A 9,981-nucleotide genomic window follows, 5' to 3' on the forward strand; every position below is an offset into this window, starting at 1 on the left:
TCAACATCTCATCTCTGATGCGGTTTCCCCAGAAACAGATGCAGATTCACTCTGTCCTTTCCCCCTCAGGCCGAGACAGCAGCCAATCGGATCTGCAAAGTGTTGGCTGTCAATCAAGAAAACGAGCAGCTGATGGAGGACTATGAGAAACTAGCCAGTGATGTGAGCACATTTATTCATGTCCTCTCCTGATCACTCCTGTTCATTATTTCTGTTCATTTCTCCTCTCCCTTTGTCTGACTTTGTGCTCAGTTTGATTATTTAATAAACACTGCAGAAAACCTTAAAATATTCAGGAATGACTAAAGGAGTCACGAAAAAAATATATAAAAGGTTTAGGAACTAATTCATAATTATGAAAACATCAGTTTGCAACGCAATCTAATTATCGCTCTCTTTTTTTTTTTTACCTGTTTACCTTAAATGTATGTTTCTCATTTTGTATTTTCCCAATTTTTCCCAATCCTTCCATTGTTTCCGTCTGTCTCACCTGCTCTCTTCAGCTCTTGGAGTGGATTCGCAGAACCATCCCGTGGCTGGAGAACCGGGCTCCTGAGAACACCATGCAGGCCATGCAGCAGAAATTGGAAGATTTCCGGGACTATCGCCGTCTTCACAAACCCCCAAAAGTTCAAGAGAAATGTCAGCTGGAGATCAACTTTAACACACTTCAAACCAAACTACGCCTCAGCAATCGGCCTGCATTCATGCCCTCAGAGGGAAAGATGGTTTCGGTGAGCAACCAACACCCACCCGGTATCCACTGTGGTTTGCCTGCACACAAGGCCTGATACAGTACATCAGACTGTTTTGAAGTTTTAATTGGATTTGTAACTTTGGTCTGTAATCATCTATGTTTATAGGACATCTCCAATGCTTGGGGGGGTTTGGAGGGAGCAGAAAAAGGTTATGAAGAATGGCTACTAAATGAGATACGCAGACTTGAGAGACTTGACCATCTCGCAGAGAAATTTCGCCAGAAAGCTGCCATCCATGAGGCCTGGACTGATGGTATCTTTACACACAAGCCACAGAATACATCAACCAACCAGCACAAACATAAACACATTATTATCTTTGGCACTAGACCCTAATGTGCCTAATCGTTGCTGCCCCCTGTAGGCAAGGAGGAGATGTTGCAGCAGAAAGATTTTGAGACGGCAACCTTGTCTGAGATCAAAGCTCTGCTGAAAAAGCATGAAGCATTTGAGAGCGATCTCGCGGCTCATCAGGACAGAGTGGAGCAGATCGCTGCCATCGCACAGGAGCTCAAGTCAGTAAACACAGCAAATATATATGTATATATGTTATATACAAATGCATCATGAGGCACTTTTCTCTTTTTTTACTTTCTCTCTCCCTCTCTGTGTGTGTGTGTAGTGAGTTGGAGTACTATGACTCTCCCAGTGTAAATGCGCGCTGTCAACGGATCTGTGATCAGTGGGATTTATTGGGAGTTTTGACTCAGAAACGCAGCGAGTCCTTGCAGGTAAAACGTTTTTAAACCACACCTCGTCGACAAACAAAAACATGGCTGCTCAGCTGCAGGAAGTGTTGTGATTTGGTTGCTGGTGCCCAACTGCCCATTAGCTATCTGTCTCTTTTTTCAGAGGACTGAGAAACTGCTGGAAACAATTGATCAGCTGTACCTGGAGTTTGCCAAAAGGGCGGCGCCCTTTAACAACTGGATGGAGGGAGCCATGGAAGACCTGCAGGACACTTTTATTGTTCACACAATTGAGGAGATACAGGTATTGCACATTCATCAATCCTCATTCATTCATTTATTCACTTAATTATTCATACGGTGAATCATTTGTCTATGCATACATTACTTATTTTCTCAATCCATCGAATCGTTTATCATTCCATTCCCTTTTCAGACAGAGATTTCTGTAAAATACAATGATGTGGTGTCCTAGGACTTGTTCCAGGACTCTTTGATTTTGGTTCATTCGCACATTTGATTTTGGTTCATACACCTATTCATCTGTATAGTGTATAGACACGTACATGTAATGTTATTCTAATTGTGCATTAATTGTGCAATTTTTCCGCATACGGCAACACAATATTTTTCAATATATTTTGAAATATGTTTACAAAAATTTATTGTTCACCTATATATTTTTTATTTTTTCTAATATTTTAAAGCATTTATATTTACGTGGCATAACAGGTTTGAAAAGGTTAAAAATAAATATATTTTCAACATCAAAAATATACTTTATAAAATTGTAATTTTTATACATATTTTAGCCTATACATTTTCATATTTTGGCCAGGAAATATATATTTTTTGCCATATGGGTTGTAAAATTAGAATTGTATTTGTTGCCCCTAAAATACATTTTGAAATCTATATTGATATGTGAAGGGTAAAATTAAGCTTTACTTTCCACAAAATGTATTTATTTAAATGTAAAATATATTTTTGGCCAAAGAAAATAATTTTTTGCTGTATGGGTTTAAATTGACTTATGATCTGTAATTTCTCTCTCTTGGAAAATTCTTGTGTGTATTTTTTTTTTGATCAGCATCCCACCATGAATATAGCCATAGATAATGGAATTGCGTAAAGAATGAATAAAGAAAGTAAGAATACCCCTGGTCAATAAGTTAGCCGATAACTGTGTCATTGCGATGATATGTGCATCCTCACTACACACTGTTTGTATTCACACAGAAAGCACTCACGCTGGCTATTAAATGCCAATTTTTCGGATCAACCCGCTGTGTGAAAGGGGTTATGCATTTATCTCTTATTTACCTGTACTAATATAAACGGTATAGCTGCTGTGCAACAATGCAAAAATGGTGAAAAGCACCATAACATTAAATTTGATTTGAATTGAAACTAGTTCATCCACCTGCCATCTTTAAAGCTCATGCAAAGTGTGACAAGGTGTTCTTTTGAAAGTTTAGAAGTGAAAGATGGAAATGTGCAAACTTTTTTTTCGTTTGTGTGAATAAAGGGTCTCAGCACGGCCCACGAGCAGTTTAAAGCCACGCTGCCTGAGGCGGATAAGGAAAGACTGTCCATCCTCGGCATCCAAAATGAAATTGCTAAAATTGTACAGACATACCACGTCAACATGGCTGGCACCAACCCTTACACCACTATTGACCCCCAGGAGATCAACACCAAATGGGAAAAGGTTTGAACTCAATTTCAGTTTAAAAGTCCTCATGTAAGACTTTTTTCATGTAAGAAAGCAACAGTGAGTTTTCAGACAAAATGTTTTATATACATGTAAGATGTTTCATAAAGATGCTTAATTCACTTCTCCACTGCTTTTTCTTTTTCAGGTGAGGCAGTTAGTACCCCAGAGGGATCAGGCCCTGATAGAGGAACATGCCCGTCAGCAGAATAATGAGAGACTGCGTAGACAGTTTGCTAATCAGGCCAACATCATCGGGCCCTGGATTCAGACCAAAATGGAGGTGTGACATGATCTTTACTGACTTAAATTATAACACATTCAGAGATCGAGGAAGAAATGTGTTTGTATTCACCACGTTTAGGAAATCGGCCGGATCTCGATCGAAATGCACGGCACCCTGGAGGATCAGCTGACTCACCTGCGGCAGTACGAGAAGAGCATCGTAAACTACAAACCAAAGATCGACCAGCTGGAGGGAGACCACCAACAAATACAGGAAGCACTTATTTTCGACAACAAACACACAAACTATACCATGGAGGTATTGGGACACAAACTCAAATACTTCTACAAAGAATGTGATAACTTGCATAGTACTAACACTATACAATCTGTATGTTTCTGATGTCTCTGTAGCACATCCGCGTTGGTTGGGAGCAGCTTCTCACCACCATTGCTCGGACCATTAATGAGATCGAGAACCAGATTCTGACCCGTGATGCCAAAGGCATCAGCCAGGATCAAATGAATGAGTTCAGAGCCTCATTCAACCACTTCGACAGAGTCAGTATCACACTACACAGTCCAATACAACACAGCAGTGTAGTTAAAATTTCACACAGAAGAATGAAAGAAAAACGCAGGACAGATGGTACAGCTGAGATGATAGATCATGGAAATAATAATTGCATGACATTATTATTTACCTTAAAAGGTTTTAATCATGTATGTGATATAGTTATGATTATGACATTTTGAGTCTGTAGATCAATTTATGTCGCCTTGCATTAGCATTGCTAATACAAAAGTCATGGCTTTGATCCTAGGGAACACACATATTGCTAAATAAATGTATATATTGAACAGTGGCGGCCGGTGACTTTTTTTCGAGGGCGCACAATGCGAAGCTCATCACAACATGTATGTCGCCATCATGTGTGTGGCTCTTCATTTCAAAATATGAGTTCGGCATGTCATGTAAACTTGTATGCATCACGTGTGATTTCAAAGTACGTGCCTGCTGCAGACGCTTCGAAGGGGTTTATGATAAACAAGAAACTCAATACTTGCTTAATCTCATGTGTAATCAGAGTTTAGTGTTAAGTGAGTGTCTTGTGAGTATTTTGTGTCTCTTTTATCATAAACCCTTTCGACGGGCGTGCAGCAGGCATGTATTTTGACAAGACGCATGATGCACACATGGTTCACATGACGCATCGAACACATATTTTGACATGAGGAGCAACACACATGACACTCTTTCTGAACACATATTTTGAATTTGCGGAAGAGAAGTCACCGGCCGCCACTAATATTGAATTTACTGTAAGTCTCTTTGGATAAAAGTGTCAACCAAATGCATTAACTTCAATGTACAGTACTGTTCAAAAGTTTTAGACACTTCGCTGAAATGTTTCTCACAATCTTAATTTTTTATGCGTGAAGGGGAATGCTTAAACTTTTGTAGAGAAAAATATATTTGTGTCAACATATTAACATATTAACATTAAACAAGACGTAGCTGGAGACATTTAGGGCGGGACTACAAAGACCATGAACATGGAACTACAAATGACAAAACGACTTCAAAATAAAAGTCATGAGCATGTCAAACACACACACACACAGAACCCTAACAGATTTATTTTGGACGATTTAGTACTTACATAATTCCTGTAGATATAAGGGTGTTATGGCATAGTTATGATGAGTTTACTTTTGTTCTAAAACTTTTGAACAGTTTTGCAAGTCTCCTGAGTTTACACAGTGGTGGTTTTGTATAATTGACTTATGAACAGATTGGAATTGTGGCATTTGTGGCATATGTCTCCTATTAAAGGCTGCCATTCTGAACCCTAACGTTGCACTAAACCCACACAGACAACATTGTGACGTCTTAACATTGTTACACAATGACACAACAAAGTTAACAGTGCACAATAAGACAGTGCAGCTCAGATCTGCTCTCACAGACAGTTACTCGTCCCCTCATCCTCACTCACAGCTCAATACAGCACAGTTTGTTCTAACGGTTGTGCACTTTTTTGTCTTCTCGTTTGTCACTTTGTCACTGCATGGATGAAAACCCTATTCCACCCCTCCACATGTCTGCATGACATTCCCCACTCCCTCCCCACACGTGTGTGCTGCATGTCCACGCTGCTGACCTCTGACCCCGACGCCCAGGATCACTCTGGCACGCTGGGCGCTGAGGAATTCAAAGCCTGCCTTATCAGTCTGGGCTTCGATATCGGGAACGACGCACAGGTACACACACACCAACACCAGTCAGGGAGTCCTGGAATTAACCACAGTCTTTTGTTTTTTCCTATTCTCTTTTTCTTTATTCCTTCTCTCTCACTTTTTCCCTCTTTCCAAACGTTGTTTGTAAAATCTTACTCTTTTACTTCTTACAACTCCTCTGTGCTTTTCCTATCCTTTTCCTCTTTGTCTTTCTCGTACTACTTGGTTCTGTTTGTCGCTTGTGGGTTCCCGTAGAAGAGAACAGGCATGATGGATGCAGAAGACTTCCGAGCCTGCCTCATCTCCATGGGTTATAATATGGTAAAGCAGAGAGTTAAAAATCTTGTAATCAGGTTAAAATGAGATCATCTTCATGTGTCGTAATCCATATAAACAGAGTTATTTACTCCATGGGTTATAATCTGGGTAACTAGAGTGTTTTAGATTCTATGAGTTGTAATCTGGTAAGAATGAGCGTTTTAATCTATATGTGTAATCTGGGGCCAGTTGTTCAAAACCCATGTTTTGCTATTTAGGATCAGGTAAACCATTTCACTTTTGTCCTGGTTTTTCAAGGCAAAATTGGATTGGATCAACCTGATCCAGATACACATCTTTTCAGATTAGCAAATCCGGATTACTAGTGTTCTAAATGGGATCACATGTCAATGTTGACTATTGGCTATGTAAAAAACAGCAGGTAGTTTAGTCAGTATGGGTTACTATTTCAATTCAACATGCAGTCTGTTCCTCTGGCCCACCAAAAAACCAAACAAATGTAGATTATGCACAAACACATTGGAACATGCATTTTATGGGCTAAATATCATCATAAAGGGCTAAATATCTAGTTATTATCATTTGTAGAGATGCCAGTTGTTAAAACTATTTTTGACTGTTTGGTCTCTGAAGATTGTGATTGTAATGAATATACTGTACAGTGCCAAATGACAGTAAACGTTAAGATGACTTTTGTTAAAATTAAATGTTTTTTTTATTGCTATTGACTGCTGTATGAGGGATTTATATTGACTTTTTTCTTTCTTAATTGACTGGAATGTTTAAATGGTAGCCCAATGTTATACTTTGAATACTTTATCATTAGAATTGAACTACATTTCAACAAAAAATTAATTTATTAATATTACATGATAAAAATGTTGTAGAGTAACTGTAGGTTTATAAGTTTTAGTAAAGATTTTTTTACATTTTTGTTCCTAAAATTCACTCTTCTGCTGGGATCAGAATAATCCTAAATTTTGGTATCAAACAAATCCCAATCGTACTACTTACTAAAAAGTTCTGAACAACACAAAGTGACGATTTGATCCAGATCAAAAACTAGATTGAATTTTGTGATCCATTTTTTTTTTAACAACTAATTTTGAAATTTTGATCTAATCTGATAGCAGAAATCCAGATGTATTACTTTTGAACCACTGGCCCTGGTATTGGAATTATAATATTTGTGGATTATAATCTAACAAAATGATTTTGGATTTTTATTTAGTTAAAAATAATTGTCTAGGATTTCCTTAACTCTTTTAGTTATTTTTTGTTATATACTCTAAATTAGCTATTTGTAAATTATGACAACTTAGGTAAGAACGTCTGTAAAATATTCATGTTTGAATGCTGTTTAAATTTGAAGAGCTCATATGCAAAATAAGATATAATGATAATGATGTCTCATAATGTATTTTATGTTAATCAAATACTTTCACTTCAAATCTGCTTATTTTCGTCCAGGCCATTTAGAAATAATGGTTTGTTTAGCAATTTTTTTTAGCAAATGCCTCTTAAGTGCACTGATAAAAAGTTGGATGAATAGCAGCATGTATACGTCAAGGTGGAGGAGATTTTTTTTAACCAGTTAAGAAGGTTCCCGAATATATCCTAATATGATCCTTTTACATTTATTTACAAAGGGCAGTGAACATTTTTAGGAGAGATTTCTCATGTACTTAAGAGGGTTTTGCCATGAAACAGTGTCAAATCTGATAAATACTAATTACATTACATTAATACTAATTACATACATTAAAGTTTAATTACTAAATCCTAAACATAAGAGCCTTATAAAAAATGCTCATTTACAAGAAACCTTGTCAGATGCACTTAGAGGGTTTTGCATCTGAGCTTTTCATTTGTTAAAATGTTTTTAAATATAATATAACTACTTTTTTAATATTCTATGAATTATTATTAATTTTGTTTAATTTTTATTTAATTAAATTTGATTATAGGGAGAGGCGGAGTTTGCTCGCATTATGAGCATCGTGGATCCTAACAGACTGGGAGTGGTCACATTCCAGGCTTTCATAGACTTTATGTCTCGTGAAACTGCCGACACAGACACTGCTGATCAGGTCATGGCATCATTTAAAGTCCTTGCTGGAGACAAGGTACAACATCTAAAAGACATTTATATTTTTTGCTAGGTTAAAATTTGTTACATTGTTACATTAATATGACCGAATCTCAACCCTCTCTTTATAGAACTATATTCTGGCAGACGAGCTGAGGCGTGAACTCCCCCCTGACCAGGCTGAATACTGCATCGCCCGCATGTCGCCTTACACCGGCCCCGACGCCGTCCCGGGAGCTCTCGACTATATGTCCTTCTCCACCGCCCTGTATGGGGAGAGTGACCTCTGAATTATGACCTTTGAATGTGGGATCAAGCTGCCTTCTGATACAAACACAGAAAAATAAAAAACATGCATATTCATACACAAACATTGCTCGCACACAATGAGAATAGAAATGGTTCTTTAGTGCTGATCTAGCACCAAGAAGAGAAGCAGAACAGGTCCCAGATCAGCCAATCAGAGCATCTTCCATCAGTAATGCTCAACTTTGTCATTTTATATTCAGCCCAGCCCTTTCCTATTTGTCATATACAACTTCCTGCTTTCTTCAGCCACGTTTATAAAGTGTGTTTTGTCTATATTGAGGATTGTTAATCCAGAAAGGTTAAGTCTCACTGTCAGTGCTTGAGTCACAAAGATTCATTTAAAGAGCTTTGACCTCTGACCCCTGTGAAACAGCATGACCATATGGTTCTGATTGATAAGCTTTTTTTCTTAGAAATGCTTGTAGTTCATGAAGGCAATTCAGATTTCATGAACAGACCTTTCCTTTTCTGCTTCCAGGCACAACATTGAAAACTTTCCCTGGGAGGAATGTTTTCTGTATTTTTACTTTTTATTTCATTTTGTTTGTTTTTCCTCTTCATAAAGGAATAAAGTTAACATATTTTATTATACTGAACAGAAAAAGTATTTTTCTTCACCTGATGAAAAAACTTTAAAAAAGTAAGAAATTTTAAAATAAAGAAACAATCACAATTGTGTGTGTTTGTGTTTTAATGGCTTGTCTTTTTTACTAACAGTAATACCTTTACAGTAAATTGGTGTCAAATATTTTTTAACATACAAAAAAAATGAAAACAACACCAGGTTTTTTTTATTAATAAGACAGGTATGTGGTATCTGCTTGTTTAAATCACTCAAAACACGTAAATATATGACATTATTCCCAAATTTAATACCTTTATTCCTGAAACCTCATGGCTTTATTCTCATAGTGTTGACTTTATTCTCAAAATATTACCACTTTATTCTCGTTATATTGACATTATTTTTGAAATATTACCACTTTATTCCTCTAATTGTACATATGTTTGACTTTTCTCGAAAAACTAGTTCAATCTTGCATTATGACTTTAATCTCGAGATGTTTTTTTTTTTGTATAATTTATTTTAGCTTGGCCCAATCCTCCTTCGTAGTTTTGTCCTATGTATGTGTATATATACATTTTTATCTCTGTATGACTAATAGCTATTTACCCTGCTGAAAAATCCAGCTAAGACCATCATAAGATGATAGCTGGTTTTAGCTGGTTTAGGGTGGCAGTATCTGGTTTAAGGTGGTCCTCCCAGCCTAGCTGGTGGGTCAGTTGGTCAAGCTGGTCTTCCAGCCTGACCAGCTAAGTCCAGCTTAAAAAGTGACCAAAACACAGTTAGACCAGCTTGCTACACCAGCAAATCCAGTTTAAACCAAGCTCACCAGCTTATGCTGTCATAGCTGGATTTATCAGTAGGGTAGGTGACCAGGGCGTCATTCACTAACCTCCTCGTTCATTTTTTAAAGTTAGATCTCCAGCTTCAGTATTTCTCTTATGTCTTATCAACATTTAACAACAGAAAAAAAAACAAAAAATAGTAATTTTAGGTAAAAATAGTTTAGGGTCACAAAAGACCCAAGGTATGAAATAGTAAGTTAAAAAGTATTGTTATATGTTAAAAATAATAAAGTAATGTTAATTAAACAAAAAAATTTTTGGTTTATA

General features: G+C 37.0%; 1 protein-coding gene across 4 annotated transcripts in view; it reads left to right on the forward strand.

Annotated features, from left to right (window-relative positions):
- Positions 1 to 8,977, forward strand: part of actn1 (actinin, alpha 1) — a 40,754-nt gene extending 31,777 nt beyond the window's left edge. For 2 of the 4 annotated variants that reach the window (XM_065296358.1, XM_065296359.1), the window contains exons 9-21: positions 70 to 162; positions 504 to 734; positions 864 to 1,011; positions 1,123 to 1,273; positions 1,381 to 1,489; positions 1,611 to 1,751; positions 2,976 to 3,158; positions 3,310 to 3,444; positions 3,526 to 3,705; positions 3,801 to 3,947; positions 5,883 to 5,948; positions 7,874 to 8,032; positions 8,127 to 8,977. In XM_065296358.1, coding sequence (XP_065152430.1) covers positions 70 to 162; positions 504 to 734; positions 864 to 1,011; positions 1,123 to 1,273; positions 1,381 to 1,489; positions 1,611 to 1,751; positions 2,976 to 3,158; positions 3,310 to 3,444; positions 3,526 to 3,705; positions 3,801 to 3,947; positions 5,883 to 5,948; positions 7,874 to 8,032; positions 8,127 to 8,285 — 1,902 coding nt within the window. In that variant the 3' untranslated portion in view covers positions 8,286 to 8,977. Of the gene's footprint in view, positions 1 to 69; positions 163 to 503; positions 735 to 863; positions 1,012 to 1,122; positions 1,274 to 1,380; positions 1,490 to 1,610; positions 1,752 to 2,975; positions 3,159 to 3,309; positions 3,445 to 3,525; positions 3,706 to 3,800; positions 3,948 to 5,570; positions 5,652 to 5,882; positions 5,949 to 7,873; positions 8,033 to 8,126 lie in introns of all 4 variants that reach the window. The other 2 variants (XM_065296356.1, XM_065296357.1) reach the window with 2 other exon arrangements.
- The last annotated feature ends 1,004 nt before the right edge of the window (positions 8,978 to 9,981 follow it).

This window comes from Paramisgurnus dabryanus, chromosome 20 (genome assembly GCF_030506205.2).
Source record: "Paramisgurnus dabryanus chromosome 20, PD_genome_1.1, whole genome shotgun sequence".
Lineage (NCBI taxonomy): Eukaryota > Metazoa > Chordata > Actinopteri > Cypriniformes > Cobitidae > Paramisgurnus > Paramisgurnus dabryanus.